General features: G+C 38.9%; 1 protein-coding gene across 2 annotated transcripts in view; it reads left to right on the top strand.

The window, feature by feature from the left end:
* The first annotated feature begins 409 nt into the window (after positions 1 to 409).
* LOC124789185 (1,5-anhydro-D-fructose reductase-like) overlaps positions 410 to 19,301 on the top strand; it is a 59,157-nt gene continuing 40,265 nt past the window's right edge. Inside the window, exons 1-2 of one of the 2 annotated variants that reach the window (XM_047256489.1) lie at positions 410 to 577; positions 719 to 886. In XM_047256489.1, coding sequence (XP_047112445.1) covers positions 515 to 577; positions 719 to 886 — 231 coding nt within the window. In that variant the 5' untranslated portion in view covers positions 410 to 514. The remainder of the gene's footprint in view (positions 578 to 718; positions 887 to 19,301) is intronic. The other variant, XM_047256482.1, reaches the window with a different exon arrangement.

Raw genomic sequence — 19,301 nt, 5'->3', positions numbered from 1 at the left:
GCTGATAGACGGATCCGATCTATAAATGAAAAGACACATTGCTGTCCATGATAATATGAGCTCATTAGATAAGTTTGTATAAAATAGTGTCACGAATTCGACATTTTCCAAGTACTTTTTACATTCCAAGTAACTGTTTCATTATTCAGCTCAAATATACAGACATTTTCTTTGCTTCTATAGCTGGTTGCCATTCCTGACTATCATTTGTGACAGTGCTCCCAGGAACAGTTCCAGCGAAATTTAACACAAATTATCTGATGGCTAAACAAAGACATAACGCATTTCGGCAGCATTGTTATCTTAGCAAAAATGAAATTTAAGTAACCCGCGTATTCCGCAACGTACAGGCGCTTGAGGCAGGTCACCCGAAATCGATTCGCCGAGCGCTCACCTAGCGCCGCCGACGCAGAGGAAAAAAACCCGAAGGTTCTGAAAATAGCTAACCGTTGCGTGGTGCGCAAACTAGATGTTGTCGTAGCAGCGGTGCAGTTGGACTTTCTTAAATTTAACCATGGGATCTGTAGTTTTACGAACTGGACAGCGAATGCCCTTGGTTGGCTTGGGAACGTGGCAGGTAAATAACAGATTTACTGCTTGCTGACGGTCGCAGATGAGATGCGCTAAGGCTTAGCACGGAACACATAATATTCCGTTGACATAGGTTAGTTTACGATCCGCACAAGAAATGAAACTGACATTTAGATTTTGTCCATAGGCTGCTCCTGAAGAAGTTGAACGAGCTGTCGAGGCTGCTCTCGAAGCCGGCTACCGGCTTTTCGACACTGCATTTAACTACAACAATGAGGAAGCTATTGGTAATACGTTAAAACGATGGATAGAGGCCGGAAAAGTTGAAAGGGAAGACTTGTTTATTGTGACTAAGGTTAGTAATTATGTATATATTCGATAAGTATTTATGCTTGCCGATTTCCAATTACTGCGGAATCAGCTTGACGTAACGAGGGATTCGGCTAGTGTTTTCTGCTTTGCTTTTTTTTATAATCGCCATCATTTGTTTGCTCAATAGTAATGTCTGTACCAGTACTAGAGGTATATGAGCTACATATCACTGATGCCCATTGACATCAAGGAAAGGGGAACCGGGTAGTTGACGTTGTAAATGTAACCGTTAATTTAGCTTTGCTGCAGTATTGCACTGTTGTTTCTAAGACTTTTCTGCAACACAATATAAAATTACTTAAACATTCTATGTTAACTGCATATTTTCTTTCGAATAGAACAACTACCGGTACTGGGAATCATTCTGTAATTAATGGGGTTGTTGTTCATCGTGTGGCACTAATAGAGAACAGTAACGTGTGTAGAAATATATACAACTGCGAATTGTATTCGAAAATCTGTATTAATATGTGTTCGGACATACTGAGAGTTGGAAAAACGATTTTAATAATCATTAGGGTGAAGGAAAACTTTGTTTCAGTTTTATTTAGGTACAAGCAGCAGCGAGCAAACTTCTACCGATTTGCGTCTATGTCCGTCAGTATTATGATCATTTAGCAACCAGCTTTTACTGACGCATTGAACTGGTGGCTGGAAGTAATACCTCGTTATCAGCAAAATATTACATTTTAAATTATTATGGAGGACCTGTTTAAAAACTTTTAATCATGGTACTTCCTCCTGAACAGCCTTTAATTTTATCAGTAGAACGCTATTAGTTCAGCCGACGAGCTATAATTTTGACGTCAGAGGTCCATTGTTGAAAAGACTGCAAGCTTATAATATTTTTATTGATTCACGTATTTTTTCATTGCACGAAAGCATTACAATCAAATGTTGCTAGAATCGGTGTTAAATTGAGTGATATTAGATGTTGCGAAAAATTTAAGTCTGGTGGACTGTCTTCAGCGTTTTGTTTTAATAGAAGCTGAACACTTCGATTTCGTTGTTACAGGAGGTTGTACCGTATTTTAACTAATTCAGAGACGGCGTGTTTATAATGATTTGCTTTCATTGATTCAATAAATATATACGCCATTTATCATGTTCATCAAATCACTAGTCGTACATGGGACATTCCATGCCACATGGCCTAGAGAATCTTTCATGACCATTATGTATTTCGTTGAAATTTTTTGTGGACATAAGCATACGTTTCTAATAAACATTGGTAAAGCTTCTTATTTGCCGAGGTGTAGTATTTGTCTGATCCCGTAACAGCTTTCAACAGTGCATCTCCGAGCTTCCGGCAATTGTCAGAGATCCCAGTCGGTATTATTTTCCTGAAAGAATGAGGACGAGGCTACCTTGTACAACTTTTTACACTGTCTTGCGTAAAATAACAATAAAAAAGATTTCATGAGCAATTTTCATGTCAATAATTTGAATCAAAATCTGCCGGGTAAACGGCCGTTTGAAAAAAATGTGAAATTTAGCGTTTTGTTTCCTCAGATGCAGGTACCTGATAAATATGAAACTTTGCATGTGATAATGTACCATCACCAGGTCGTAGAATATAAAATTTAATTCTCCTGCTGCTTTCGAATAGTGTACAAACTAAGAGCAAAGCCGTCGATTTTTGTAAAAACGTTAAAATGGGGATTTTCATTCCATTTTCACAAAAAAGTATAATATTCTTCTGCAAATTCTCTTTAATCATTTTCATTAGAATGTCAGTGTTCTAACCCGCTAGCATTCTGAAGTTACTCAAATATTAAATATGAGATTTTTTACTATGTTTTACAAGTGTATTGAAATATTTCTTGGGAAAAGAGAGTTTTTTTCTTTTTCCTGTTAGGAAAAGTTTCATAAGGGAACATAACAATAACATATGAACTTTATCGTCCAGGTTGCTTGCAGTTATTGAGAAAACGAAAAAGTGTTCCAATTTTTGCACGGTATATAATAATTTACTTGAAGATAGAGGGCTGTGTGGTTCCAAAAATAGCTTACATCTGTGATAAAATGTTTCTTGAGGGTCTCACTTTTCGAGTCTAGTAACAAAATATGCATGTGTGGTCCCAATAATACCTTACAGCTGTGATAAAATGTTTTTTTGAGGGCCTCACTTTTCGAGTCTATTAGCAAAATATGGATTGATAGTTACAACGCCCATGTGATAAAACTCAAGGTTACATCATGAGCTTTCTTGGGTAGCAGCTCGTGACATCTTGCTATCAGGTACCTACTGCTGCCAATGGATGTCTGACTTAAAGCTGCAAGGCTATTTCATTTCAGCACACACTCCACTGCAGAGTGAAAATTCATTCTGGAGTATTATTAATGTGGGCCTATAGAAGTCATTTCAAATGTCTGTGTCAGATTTTGTTTCATATGACCATAATTGAAAATAGCATAAAGTATTTATTTATTATAATTTCCCCGTGATGAAAAATATAGAATTTTAATAAAAAATTACTGTAAAGTAGGTTCAAACAAGACTGGGCCTATTCTGTTACGAAAGCACCACACTACACATTCAACTACAGGCATCTGTACAATTTGTGTTTTTGACTTAACAATGTTCAGAAATTGTCTAATTTTTAGAGGCAGCTTTTTAAGTTTTTTTTTACCAGAGTGCAAAAACATATAAAGTACGTAACAAATCTGACAAGAACTCTAAAATATACTGCAGTCATTTACACAAGTCCGGAAATTTATGATTTGCTGAGTGTGAGATCTATCATCAACCTACGTACCTGGTGGTCTGACTTCACAAGCTGTGACCCTAGAAAGTTCAGGGTTTAATGTCGAGTGTGGTAAACTGACTTGTTTCCTAGTGTTGTAATTATTAGGATCTACAGTGAAAGGAGGCACATCAGTTGACATGTGGTGTATGCCACCTTGTGCACAGTTTGAGAAACTGAAATAAATTTATTGTGCATTTCTCTGTCTGCTTGGGAACCATAACACCAAGACACACAAATAAATGAACATTGCCAAGACACACAAATAAACAAATATTGGCAATACTAAACTCAGGGTACAAATAATCTCCATTTCATTATAACCGCAATTGTCATAGGCCCATTATAGATAATATTATTTATCTTTCTAAAAATTAAATTATGGGAGAGGCAAAACACAAATTGGTGGTCAGTTACTCATTCTATAAAATCACCAATTGTGTGCTGCTGGAAAAAGGAATATAGGAGTCTTGTAACAATGGTCCTATCAGAAGGATGTTCTGTTGTTTATAAATAGCAACAGGCACATATGGACAAACTGTCTCTGGTAGCATTTTCATAACGGTGTATAGCTTTTACCTACAATGTGCTCCTGCAGTCACTGATAGAGACAATCACAGATGCAGTATATGGTGCCCTTCGGACATTGTCTTCAATGCAGCTTCCACCTGTTGTCACAGATGATCAAGCAGACTAGACATGGCATCCTTGATGGATGTCAGATCTGGTGACCATGCCCACCAAAAGAGGTAATCAACATCTTACAGTATCTACACAGGGCTTAGCCTTCTGGAAGAACACATTTACCTAATGTAGAAATGACAACAGAATGGTCTCAGAATGGTCTAGTTATATTCTGCTGAATGCTGTTAAATGCAATGCATTTTTCTAAAATTTTTGTAAGGGATACTCTCAGATGTAGTTGACAAAAAAATCACGATCTTATAATTTTCTACAATTATGTGAAGTCCAGCTGTGCATCACATGGAACTAAACAGAGGCATAACAGTATTGTTATTGAACTAACAGACCATAATTGAGAGGTCTGGTGTTAATTCTGACAAGAAGTCCACATCAGAGAAATTATTTGGATATGACTAAGGGTTCTGAAGTTCAGTTAAATGAAAGATTGCATTGGGTTAGTCGAGCAGGTAATAATATGGTCTAATGTTTTGATCCCGCTGCTTAGTGCCAAGTTGCGGAGCAAGAGAAACTGATTATGTTGATTTAAATCGAAGATTAATTAGAATCTTCTCCAACTGTTGTGAATAGCTTGGACACCAGCTGATAGATGAATTTCCAAGCCATAAGTTATATTAGCTGATCTAGATAGAAGTGTACCCATACTTTTTCTTAAACAGTCTTCAAATGTTTAAGCAATGTTGCTGTATGTTCCATCAGAAGTGACCATACCTGTATGATCACTGAGATGCTACACCCAGGGTTGATTCAATCCCTGCCTCACCACTTGTACATCCTGATTTAAGTATTCTGTAGTATTACTGATAGCTTGAGGCAAAGTAGGGGCTGATTTCTTCAACATACTATGGTCAGTTGATGTACCCATTTTCTCCAACTGCGGTAGTCTTCATTTCAAGTGATCTTTTTGCTTCATTAATTCTTGTGCTAACATTCGTATGCTGCATGTCAGTGAAACTGGTCATCCCAATTCCATTATAAATGTTCTTCATACAGAGTTAAACCCAAAACAAGCCCTAATCAATTTTTGCGTCGAAATCTTCTCTCACACAGATAACATGTAAAATATGTAAAATATATTATGCTCTTTCTTCATTGTCGAGCAATTTTTTTCTACTCTGATCAGATGTTGTGAGGCATAGGAAGCTGACAGTTCTGCCTTGTCTGTTTCCTGATTTAACACAACAGAGTGCATGGTTGCTCACATCACACAACAGCACAAAATTCCTTCTGTTAATTTGGGAAAATTGATATCAGTCCAATTGTTAACAGTTCTTTGAACTCACTGAATGCATCTTCACACTTCAGTTATAAGACTGGTTGCAGGTGATATGGTATACATTATGGTTTGTGATATAGAGGCAGTTCATTTCCAGTTGGGAATCCAGGCTGTGCCCCTGGGTCACTGTCAAAGGCCCACAAGGATTAAGCAGATCCTCATATTCTAACAATAACTGCTCCTGGCAACTAGCTTGAGCATAGGGGTCAAATTTGCTGTATTTGAATCATCTTTCTGCAAGATCTCCAAACTGGCAACCATCAGTCCCGTGGACAATTCAACATCTACAGTCCCAAGATTGTGTATCTTAATGGGCACTATCTGCTCACCATCTAGCTACTCCTAAATGCACAACACTTCTGCAATTTTTCGTGTTCCTATAGCTGCTCCACCACATACAGTATGTTTACCAATGAATTAGTTTGTATGATCACCTACAGTAGTTTTCCTGTAACTTGTGATATATTGTCCTGCAAAGTGATCCTTAGTGGATGTGTACATGGTCTTAAGTAGCTTCATTTATGCCAGAGATGAACCGCGTGGCAGTGTGGCACAATTGGCTGTTTCCCCCAGATGGAATGATATGCCATTGAGTTCTACCATGTGCTGATTGAGGCTGAGTCTGGTGCGATGTTCAAGCTAGAGATGTAACCCTAAAATTGTGCAGTAACTATTGTCTATACAAAACAAAACTTCCATGGTAAACTAGAAATTTTTATCACCCAAACCAAAAAATGAACACCACTGAAGCTGCCTAAGCAAAATTACACCAGTACACAAATTTTGATTGTATTTATTTTTACTGGGAATGTCAGGTTTCGGCTCTGGAGCTCTAATTGTTGTTTAATGGTGGGTTACTATTCCCACCCAATGTCCACTTACTATGCCCCATTAGACTTTCGTCTGCAGTCTCACTCCAGGTGCTCTATTCACCCAATTTTCTTACATTGCAGTTCACAGTATTCCTACCATATAACATATGTGACTAGCTTGTCCACGTCTGTTAACATGTAACTCCCATGATGAATATTGCTTTTCTATTCCCACATTGGTCATCATGTCTATCTCTTCTAATGCTGTCACAGTTGCTATAGCAATAGCTAAATTCTTTGGTAACTCTGGCCATACTATTCTTAAGACACATGACAATCAACACAGAAATTTATCTGATGATGCCTCTGTTCTACCTCTTCCAGAAGGACCATGTGGGCATCATCTTAGTCCATCAACTCGCATGTGTTAACATTAAGCTTATCATCTTGTTCCTTCTCTCCCCCAATCCCTCTCCGCCCACTTTTGTGACACATTGTCGAACTGTTTGCTATAGTACCTACAGATATTTTTTACTTCTGTATCACTGCACGAAGCCTGCCATCAGAAATTCCATTGTAGACTCTTTCTGTTACTCCTCATGATGCCTTCCATACAACTTAACACCTCCCACCAAATATAATTTTGCCTTATGTAAAAGCTATTCCTCCGACAAACATCCCAGCTTTTCAGTTATTAATAGGTTACCTGTGGACACTAACATGTCCTCTCCTGCCTTCTGCAGAAAAGGAGAGACTAGGTTAGGAGTCTTGGATGGGAGCTACCATACTGGATGAGGACTGATCCCTCCCATCCTCTTTCAGTGCATTCCACTTTGATTTATTCTTTGCAGACCTTGTGTCCAAAAAAGGACAAATTTAAAATGAATGGAACCAGTACCAAAGCAACAGACATACAAGTATTTTCTGCTACTGAACACTTCTATTTTCTACATCTGAGCACAAACTATGAGCATTTCCTACATTATCTGGGGTAATTTCCTGGCCTTTCTATTCACAACATTAGACAGTGCATGTACAACCCACCACGTGTAAAACAGTTCATTTTCACTCATCATGCTGAGGTGATGCCACTGATCATCACTCTACAGTGTCACTCTTAAGTACGTCTGATACCATTGTTACAACTAGTTAACACCAAAGTTGCAGGATGGCTACCTCTGACTTCATAGTACCATGTACAGGAAGCTGTGAGATGTATTTTCCAGTACAGTGATGAGTGCGGAGTCAAGAATTCTTTCTTAAAAAGGGGACATTTGGTATCATTTTTCTTAAAAAGGGGACATTTGGTATCATTAGCTGCCATTCACACAGCACTCCAATGGTGGTGACCCCAGAGCCAGTCAGTGCTAGACTGGAGGGCAGCTATGAAGGTGGATGTAGTGTTCTGCACAGAGAGAGGAATGGGATCCATTTCAGTGCTGCCAATATTCTTCCATCAGTTCATGCACTGTCAGCTGTCTGTGCAGTAGCAGACACATTGTTTCGCAGTGAACTATATTCTTCGTAATGTGAATGCGTAGACACACAAAACACACACTCACACATTAATTTGTCAGTAATCATGAATTAGTTTTTTCCTATAAATAATGACATTGTTTAACGCTCAACCTTTTAAACAATAACAATCTGTTTTGTTAATCAAATGAATTTTCGCACTGCTTACAGTTGGCATCCACAGTGATCGAATTTTCAAGCTGTAAAAATGTGTGACCTTGAAGATATCAGAAACAGATCTCTTAACGGGTTACTAAAAGCTAATTTTCTTTTTGCTACAGCATTACAGTATATGCATTTAACTGTAAAAAATAATGTACGGAAAGTTCTTGTTGAGAATAACGAATTATTTAGGAATAAAGGAGATGACTCAATGAAAGGCAGAGGTTGTGTGTCATCAACAGTTACACAAATGAAAGGTACAGTCCCTACACTGGCAATCAACTGAGCACAATGTAGGTAGACAGACGTGTGCATGTGAGTGAGTGAGTTAGCGTGTGTGTGTGTGTGTGTGTGTGTGTGTGTGTGTGTGTGTGTGTGTGTGTGTGTGCGCGCGCGCGCGCACGCGCATGCGCAAGCTTGTGTATGTTTGTGTGGATGTTTCTCCTACAGCTTGAGAAAGCAATTTCATTCTGTAAGCTTTGTTGATGATGCAGCAGTTCTGCCTTTTGGTGAGTTGTCTTCTTTATTACTAAATAATTCGTAGTTGTAAAAAATTGTTTTATGAACGAAACTGCATTATTACTAGGCTAAATATGAATACTTGAGCTATTAACAGTTTACAATGCAGCTGCAGACATAGTCATACCATGTCATAAGTACCAGTAATTAATACATGCTTGCTTCACTAGAAGAAATCCAAGCCATTGTATTCACTGTCCGATACAGATGACTCACTTTCAGTAAGATTTATAACAAAATCTTCCATAATTGCGACCCTGCCAACTTCTCTTATCATCGCATGATAACAGTCTACAGATGCTAGTTTTGCTTTAATTGTCACAGCATATGATTAGCATATCATTGTCAAGTTCAGTTTTCTACTGTTGAAGCCAAATAGCTTCGCCGCTGATGCCATTGCTATGTATTCTGCGTCAGTCATGGAAAATGCCACAGTTCATTATCATTTGTAGAATCACACAATATATTTCTGACATGCCCTGTTCTGATTTCTTCTCTTCAATTTCACCAGGTGGTTCAGTATTTCACTCAAATGTACAATGTAAGTATGTTCTATCACAGTTTCCTATTTTCTAAAAACGCAATGTTTCTAATCTTAATGATGTTGTGTGTGTAAATATTAACAAGACACTTTTGGTAGATTCTCTAAAGCTGACAGTACTAGAGCTTCCTGGACTTGGAGTCGTATGTTTGGTGTTTTTCCTGGGAAATTAATGTCATAAATTCCAACCAAAAAATTCTCATATTTGATAAATCAAGTTTTGCGTCTGATCATAACTCCAAAGGCATCTTTCCATTAGTCACTTTAGCAAGTGACCTGTTGATGTGATGCACAGCTGTTTTTGTTGTCTCTGCTCAGAACTGTGTAGGTAAACCAGCATCAAATAACTTATGGTTAACTCTTTCTGCCAGTATTCTGTTACATGTCCTGCCTACTGAGGAGTGTAAGAAGTAGTCCCATGAGGCTTAATACTACACTGACTGGCACAAAAAATGCAACACCCAAAAATGATGTGTAATCATTGTGTAATTATTTGTTTAATTGAAGTGAAGCACTCCAACCAATGTTTTGATACGGTTTGTTATTGGGATTGTTTTGCGAGCAACAATGAAGTGTTGATTATTTATTCACCTAGCCTCAGTTGTTGTTTCCTGTGCAACCTGGAAAACACATCATTGAATGTGAGTGAATAATGTTTTCCCGCTCTTTTAGCACTTATTGTTGTATCCTGAATTCTTCCCCTTTCAATCACATGTTTGTAGGATCTTTCTGTTGATGGCCGCAGCAGGCATTACGTTGCAGAAGTTTTGAGGACTACACCTTCCACGATTTCCAGAACGGAACAAAGGTACAGGGGAACTGGAGGCTTTGCAAGGAAACCAGGAACAGGTCCAAAAAGTGCAACATTGAAACAAGATGACCACTTCTTAGAACTTCAAGTTCTCCCCAACCGCCACATCACTACTATTGAAGTACGAAATAGACTCCACCACCTTCGAAGTGTCACCTGTTAGTGAAAGAACTGTTCAAAGAAGACTGGAAGAAGCCAATCCTCAGTCCAGAAGGCCTACAGGTCTGGAACTCACCAGAGAACATTGCACACCTCGAATACATTTCACAAGAGAACATCTATGCTGGACAGTACAGCAGTGGGATATAGTGCTATTCACTGATGAGTAACTATTTGGCTTCCGATCACCTGATGGAAGAGAGAGAGAGGTATTACCCCTGCACGTTCTCATCCAGGATGCCTTTTCAGGGTGGTTCTGTGATGGTGCGGACAGGAATCAATACAGCTGTGAGGATGGGTTTGGTCTTCGTGGAGCATGGGAGACATACTGCACATCAGTATGTGGAGGAAATCCTTCTGAACCATGTTGTGACTTTCCCTCCATTTATTGATGACGATTCTGCACCAATGCATGACAGTGCACTCCAGCATGTTGTGAGAGTTATTGGATGAACAGGGATTCATGCTATGGGTTGAACTGCATTAAGCTCCGTTTTGAATCATATTGAGCATCTTTTGTACCGGCTGTGGAGAAGAGCCTTCCAGCACTTTCCAAAGACCCTACGGAATCTACAAAATGCCCTCCTGGAAGAATGGGATATGATTCATCAACAGGACATTACCGCGTTAATCAGGATCATGCCTGGAAGATTGAATGCCATCATTGGTGCAAGAGCTGGCAATACACACTTTTGAAGATGCGAACAGAGGTCTTCAAGATCGTCTCAGACGTCTGTGAAGTAAAGTGTGAAGTGTATAACATCAAAACAAACATGTATTAACTTTTATCAGCTTACTCAAAATTGCCTTGAAGTGTGCATCTCTGGTCTAATTTGTTAAATTTGTTCAAGCTAGTGATAGTTGCTGGGAAATACTGCTACTTAAAATATTTTAAAAGAAAGAATATCACCTAGACAGCCCACATGAGGCCGATATGATCTTACATGTTTCCTCGAGCTTATGAGTGTAGTTTGATAGAGCCAGGTAGGTAAATGATGGAAGAAGCTCTGTTTCAGGAGTAAGGGTAATGCCACATCGTTAGATTACATAATCAAAATTTCCAATAACTCATTGCTTTTCCCAAGATGCCATGTATGTTAGTCCTCCTTTCATTTACTACTATTATTGGATTAGATTTTTAGGAAATGCTTTCCATTAAATGGTGAATAGTTGTTTCTGGGTTTTTGGCCAAATTTATTACAGTCTGACAGAGCCACTTGATTTTCTTCAATTCATGATGCAATAGATTTATCTTTGTTGACAAGTTGTTTTCAAGCAGATACATTAAAAATCTGATTTCAGACAGCTGTTATGGTGAGATAAGAGCGTTATTACCTAAAACTTTTTCGTGAATATTATTAACTACAACAAACCTGGGCAAATACTGATCCACCACCTTCACACAACCCCATCTGAGTGTCACACCATGTACCATTATTTATAATTCCACCAAACCTTTCACTGTTCCACAGTTCACACCACTCCAAGAACATTTTACTGTCACTCATGCAGTGGCTTGTGGGCAATAGCTTAGCAAGAAATGCTTAGCTCTCTTATCTTCTAATTAATTGTTCAATTAATCAGTTAATCTCCAAAGATTACTAGATTAATTATTAGGTTTAGTGTTTCCACGTTGTTTCCATTTCACAGTAACATCACAGAACTTGTCTGAGAGAATACCAAAATTTGAAGTCCCCTATCAATTTTGCTCATTTCTTTCCATTGATTCCTTCTTAAAAAGAAAGGAACACAATGATGGGTCATAGACTGGGGTCGTACAGAGCACAAAAGTGGAATTTTTGGAGATTTTTGACCACATGGTGATGCTCTCAATTCTATTACCACTAATACTGTTAGAAGTAGAGATTTTATCCATACATAATTAATACTCAATTTATTTTAACACAAGATAATTATTTAGAAGTGTCCAAGGTAATAAAATGAAAGCTCCTTAATGGATTGATCCCAAAATTAGTTAAAAGCTGAAAAATTGCAAACAGAGCAAAATCAAACACATGACTCTGTTGAAAAATTTTGCATGCCCCCATGTTCATTAACTGTTTAATGACACAACTAACTGCAAACACATTGAACTAGTAGAAGAAGGCATATAGCAACAATTACATTGTCTTACAAAAGCAAGAAATGAAATTGGGGATGAGATAGCTTGGAAAAGAATTTGTGGATTTCATTTTTCACAACATATTCAGCTAATCTAATTTGCTGAGGATAAAGCATTGACTAAAGGTATCATCTGTAACAGTTCTGCCACTAAATGTAACTGGGTTTTCTCTTTTGATGCTGGTTAATTGTCAAGATGAGCATTACTGCAAAGGACATTTGATTCTAAAGCATTATGTCAGGGTGAAAATACTAAATTAATTAATTTTTCTCTCTTAACAACATGTGGGCAGGTTGGGTTCTTCCTTGGCTCGGGTATGAGGTAGAATGAAACAGCATTTTTACATAAGATAACTTTTATGGAAGATTTGTACAACTGTTTCCTTACTCGATGTTCTGGTTCGGAGAGCGGCAGCTGTGTCGTTCGCGAATCCTTCTGCAGCGGCAGCATCTGATTACGCATGGCAGTGTGTATCTTGTGTCGCCGTCTCGCCCAGTTGACTGGAGATACGCAGCGCGAGGTGGCCCGTTTAATTATTGCGAGCGAAGTGGTGCATCGGATGGTGATACCTTGGATGTGGCGTCCCAGTGTTTCTCTTCTCTAAGCGACTGCGTGTGTTGTGCGTCAGCCAGCAGAGCGGCACAGCAGGGGAAGGCCAGTGTCCTGGCTCAAACAACGGACTCCCGCTTGCCAGTCTTCGGCTGTCAGATCTCCATCCCAGCTCACAGGTGACTGCTGATGTGAGGCCGTCTCCTTCCCGTCCTCACGAGTCACCCGGGTATGTAAAAATCCGTCTTAAAATACCTTTTAACTTCTGTCTTCTGGCACCGAGGCTGCTGCTTGCTATTCCATTACAGCGGTGGACTTGGTGCGTCTGTGCATGATGTAGTCTCTTCTTGCATGACGGTCTTCAGCACCGAAACTGACTGAAAACTACTGCTACTCTTCTTCACTTCTTCGTCTTATCGGGTCCACTGCGTCTCGCGTATTTATTCACTTCAGTTCACTGGAGGTGAATGACTTCACGGTCATTGCCTCGTCTGTCACGTTGAAAAGCTTCTCAAAGAATCTTCTTAACGTCGGTCATTGGCTCTTGGAATGTAGGCAAGGGCCTTTGCTCGCATGTTACAACTGAGAAACACGTGAGCTGGTCGGGCGATGCCCTGACGGCTGAATCGACAGCGTCCGCTTATGTGGGGAGGGCGATGGCTTCTTCTGTCACGTGAAAAGCTTCTCGAAGAATCTTCTTGACATGAGCTGGTCGGGCGATGCCCTGACGGCTGAATCGACAGTTTCTCCTACACGTGCTATGCTGACTTGCAAGCGCCGGCCGTTCCCACTGCTGCTTTGTCCGTTGTTTGCCAGTGTGTAATTCTTCTAAACTAAACCAAGTTTTTCATTTAGTTTCTAATTTCTATTTCACTTTGATTTCACTAATTTATTTACTTATCTTAAGTACCACTCAACATTCCTCCACCCTTCGGAGAAATTCGCCCTCGAATTTACCACTCAACATTCCTCCACTCTTCACATGGCAAAAGCACTAACACAAGCAATGAAAACTCTCGACCTAGAAGATTACACACGCTTCACATTAAGTATGTTGAAAATACTTTATCACTGTACTAAAGCACTGTATGCTCATGAATCACATAGTTCACACATAAATCGTTGTAATAAGTGTAACAAATCTTGATGACAATAAATAAACAAAAATAGATTTTTCACTTAGTAAATTATATAGCAACACCTGTTTAATCTACCCTATATTAATGCAAGAATATCTATTCCACAGTATTGTTTATTGTAACATGAGACTGTTTAATAAGAACTGAAGTACATAAACAAAATTAATACACTAATGCTCAAAAGTAACCACTGAAGTACACCAGTTAAGAGTGTGGTATCCAGGTAACAGGGATTTGATGAAGTTGTATATTATTATTTGGCTTATTTTTTTGTCGTAAATAAAAGAAAACTGTACAAAGCAGAAACACCAACACAAAGGTTGCAGATATTCCCTTTCCTAGCATTATAATTTTAGTTTTGTGTTTACTTTTTAATTTTAAGACATGTTGCATCATAACATTGGCATCAATTTTGCCTTGCTGTGAGTTTATGGACGTATCTAATGACTTCAGAAGGCAACTGTCAAGGGAGTCATTGAGGTAGGACAGGTTTTGTGTAGGAAATGCTTGCATGGCGTTTTCTGAAAAAAGCAAACAACATGGTTATGGACCTACCATCGAGCAAAAACAAAAACAAAGAAAAGAAGGAATACATTGTTAACTACAAGATCTACCTGTATCTATGTTCACTTGTTTTCTTAAATAAAAAAAATAAAAAAAAACATTATCATTTATTAATTATTTACATTTGTATATTATCCACAGTCTACTAAGATTCAACTAGGACGTTCGCACCCTTCGTCGAAGATTGTATGGTGCCATGTCTGTATGTTGTGCTGGCGTGGCCACTCTTTTTCCTCTTCGGGAACTTCCTCCACCCTTCGGAAAAGCAGACCCTATTGTTGAAGGAATTAGATCCGGAGCGCCCTTAAAAGGTTTTAAACAACTTGCATGGACAATAGTACTTCGGGTGGGCAGTTGCAGTTTAAAGTTGACTGGTGACGTGATCTCAATAATTTGATAAGGACCTCTGTAGTTTGTTACAAATTTCTTCGTTTTTCCTTTCGCAATGTATGGGGTTGACAGCATCACCCACTGACCGATTTTGTAATTTGGATATTTATCTTGGGCATTACCTAATCTTTCCTGTCATTCCAAAGCCATTGTATTAGATTTTTTGAACCTTTTTCCATACATCTTTCATCATTCGACTGAAATCTCTTACTGTTTCTCTGACTTTTCCATTTTTCTGCCTGATTACATCAAAAGGGGACGGCATTTTTCTCCTGTAGACCACTTCATAAGGTGACATGCCAGTTGCTTCATGCGTTTTGGCGTTGTGTACCAACATGATTATTGGTAAATACGTATCCCAATTAGAATGTTGTTCGTTAATATAATAACTAAGCATCTTGCCAATTGTCTGATGAACTCTTTCTGTGCGCCCGTTGCACTGAGGCTGTAACGGAGTTGTGCGTAATTTATGTATTTTTAGTAAGTGGCATAGCTGTTTCATTAATTCAGACATAAAATTAGATCCCTGATCTGTGATAACAGCTTCAGGTACGCCAAATTTAAGTATCCAGTTGTTAACTAAAGCTTGGGCAACTGTATTTGCTTGCTGATCTGGGAGACTCACCATAGCTAGATAGCGTGAAAAGTGATCTATAATTGTAAGAACATACTTATTACCAGTAGGTGTTTTATGAAATGGCCCGTAGAGATCCACTCCGCAGATTTGAAATGGACATGCAGCCTCGGGGAGCCCCTGTAAGGGTATTTTTAAACGAAAAAGTTCAGCTCGTTGCATGCACGCAATGCAATTACGAACATACTGCGCAACATCCTGCTTTCTGGTTTGCCACCAAAACCGCTCTGCTACACGTCTTTCGGTTGTCTGCTGTCCACCGTGTCCTGCAAGGATATGATCGTGGGCCTCTGCCATTATTTCTTGTCTAAGGTGTTGGGGAACAACAATTCGCGGTCCAAGTTTTGTTTTACGGCATAATACACCATCTTCAAAGCAAAATTGTTTTTGAGTTGCGTATTTTTTGCATTCTGTGCCTTTCTCAAGTCCTCAGTATCTCGGCCTGTTGCTTCCAAAAGTGCTATTTTCTGACTTAGACCATCTGCATTCGTGTGTTTTTTGCCTGGTTTATGGATAACTTTGAAATCCATTTCGGAAAGACATAGGGCCCAATGGGTGAGACGACTAGATGGATCCTTTAACCCAAGCAACCATTTTAAAGCTGTGTGGTCTGTAATGACCTTGGATTTCCTACCATACAAGTAGCATTTAAAGTATTTGATGCCGTAAATAACACTTAACAATTCTTTCTCTGTTGTGGAATAATTTCTTTCTGCCGTTGTTAGTTGTCTCGAAGCGTAGGCTATGGGGTGTTCCGCGCCATTAATATTTTGACTCAAAACAACTCCTGCTGAATGACCACTTGCGTCACAGGATAAAATAAAATCTTTATTATAATCTGGGTAGGCTAATACTGGACTGTGTGTTACTTTATCTTTAAGGGTTTGAAATGCTGATTCACAATCTTCAGATCAATGAAATTTTGCATCCTTTTTCAATAATTGGGTTAAGGGTCGGGCAATTTCAGCAAAATTTTGAACATATTTTCGGTAATACGATGCGAGACCAATGAAACTTTGTACCTCCTTAATGCGTTGTGGTGTTGGGAAGTCCTTAACTGCCGAAATTAATCGAGGATCTGTTTTAATTCCCTTTTCATTAATGACATGCCCTAGGTATGTAGCCTCCGTCAATGCAAAACTACATTTTTCCATATTTAATGTTAATTTAGCTTTTCTGAGTCTCTGAAAAACATTACGCAGATGCACAGCATGTTCATTAATGTCTTTGGAGAATACAGTAATATCGTCTGGATATACACAACATTGCTGAGTTTTGAGCCCTCGCAATACTCCATCGAGTAGTCTTTGAAAAGTTGCTGGTGCATTTTTCAAACCGAAAGGCATTCTTTTAAATTGCCAGTGGCCTCCAGGGGTAGAAAATGCTGTTTTATGCCTATCTTCAGGTGCAACTTCCAATTGATGATATCCGCTACGTAAATCGATTGTTGAAAAGTATTTACTGTTACCCAAACTGTCAATGATATCTGTAATGTTTGGAAGAGGATAAACATCTGAGATAGTTTGTTTGTTAAGGTTTCTGTAGTCACAACAAAATCTATATCGTTTTGTACCATCGGGAGACTTCTTTGGAATAATTACAATATTTGAATTATAAGGCGAATCAGAATATTCTATAATTCCATCTTTTAGATGCTGTTCTAAAAATTCATCCAGTACTGGCTGTAAGTGATGTGGAACTCTATAAGGCTTCCTATAAACTGGGGAGCTATTTCCTGTTGGGATCCTATGCTGTGTGATGTCTGTTGCTGGCAGTGGACCTTCTGCATTAAATAAATCTTGAAACTCAACTAAAACTGCTTCTATCGTGTCTCAATCATTTCCTTTCAAATGCTTAATCTTCTGGCGTAATGCGGTTTTATAGGCGTCTAGTTTCTGACCATCAGTAATATCTGACCAAATGAAATCTTCTTCTACAAAAGTACTGACTGTAGCTACTAATATTCCCTTATGCGACTCTTTGTCCTCCACTCCGAAATTGTCAGTATGTACCGGTACTTTTCTTTCTCACTCAACGTCTTGAACCCGTACAACACTTCTTTGTACAAAACAATGTGATAATCTAATTCCTCATTTTCCTCTAGTGCCTCTATTAGACATATTGTATCTGTAGGTACCTCGGGGTCAACGGTCATCCAGAAAAGTTTTCCTGAGCCAAATGGTATCGTATCCCGCGAATCAACCTTCAAGGACGTTGCACGCAGTGTAGTTGATTTCGCCTTCCGGTTGGGGAAATCTTGCGGCAGCGGGCCCTTTGCAGCGGTGTCACCTAGCTGAAACACTGTTCCACTAAGTTCTACAATTTGCTGTCTGAGGTCGATTTTAGCGTGATGTTTATTCAGGAAATCCAGTCCTAGGATCGCGTCGTACCTGTTAGTTACCTTTGTTACCACTTCTACATCTTCTTGAAATTGTACACCGTGAATATAGAAAATCAGTGATGTACATCCTAATGACTTCACTGTACCTCCTCCTACTCCTCTCAATCTATACCTTGGAGCATCATATTTCTTTTCTCCAATGCATTCATTACTCACTATTGATACGTTTGCGCCTGTATCCACCAGTATCCTTGCCTCTTTATCCTGTATGGTAGCAGATAACCAGCATTCTGCCTTCACATTCGCCTTAATGGCATGAAATTTTATTGGGAATGCCTGGCGGCGGCTCCGACATTCCCGTTTGAGTTTAACTGATTTCTATTTCCAAAAACTTTCTTAGACCTGCATTCCTTGAATGTGTGACCTATTCTTTGACAATTAGTGCATTGAGGTTGCCTGCAGTTTTTTGCTATATGTCCCTGTCGATCGCACCTAAGACATCGTACTCCTGCTGAGAATACATTTCGCTTCTCCTTGTATCTGGTGGCAATGTCAATTTCTTCAAAAGCCGTCGCCGCAGATACAGCTTCTGCTAAATTTTTAGGAAACTCTGCCCTGACACGAAAGGACATTTCAGGAGGTAACCCACGTAAAAATGTATCCAGAGCTCTATCTTCTGCCTCTTGTAAAATAACTTTATTTACTTCATTACTAGTTGTCAACTGATAGGTGTTAACATTAACTTTTCTGATCCTATCTACAAAGCTTTCTGACTCGTTTTGCCTCTGAGTGATAGTGTGTAATTTTTCTCTATAAAATCTACAGCTGTTCTGTTTTTGAAAACGTTTAAGTAATCCTTTCTTCAATTCCTCAAATGTTGGAGCCTTCCATAATCCTACATGGTATAATACGTGTGCTTTAGCCTCTCCTATCAATCTTAACTTTGTCATTTGTATGAGCTGTTCATCTGACCATGATCCTAACTTTGCAGCTGCTACTAAATCATCAAAAAAGGCTGTTATGTCTTCGCCAGGTTTACCTGAAAAAGGAGTTACCTAGGCTGCTGCTGAGGAATCTAGGGTGGGAGGGATTGAACTGGTTTGCCTAACCTCACTCAACTGTTTAAATAATGCATTATTATCACTTTTAAGCTGTGCTATCTGATTAACTAAGCTCTGAATAGCTTCCTCAGTAGAAACCGCTTGTGGCGCTGACTCTGACTTTGTACGATTTCGTGTCATCATTTTACAAACTACTAGTTACACAATCTTACTACACTGAATTCAAAAGATGTTTAAATATTTTCGAAAATCTCTTAAAGTTGTAGGGGGAGAATACACTTATAAATAAAGAAAATATTACGACTGCTGTGCAAACCTCTAGCCTTTCACACGTTAAACAATACTAACTGTGGA

The sequence above is a fragment of the Schistocerca piceifrons genome, chromosome 1, assembly GCF_021461385.2.
Source record: "Schistocerca piceifrons isolate TAMUIC-IGC-003096 chromosome 1, iqSchPice1.1, whole genome shotgun sequence".
NCBI classification, from domain to species: Eukaryota; Metazoa; Arthropoda; class Insecta; order Orthoptera; family Acrididae; genus Schistocerca; species Schistocerca piceifrons.
The sequence above is the reverse complement of the archived record's forward strand: the minus strand, read 5'-3'. Positions and strand labels throughout refer to the sequence as shown.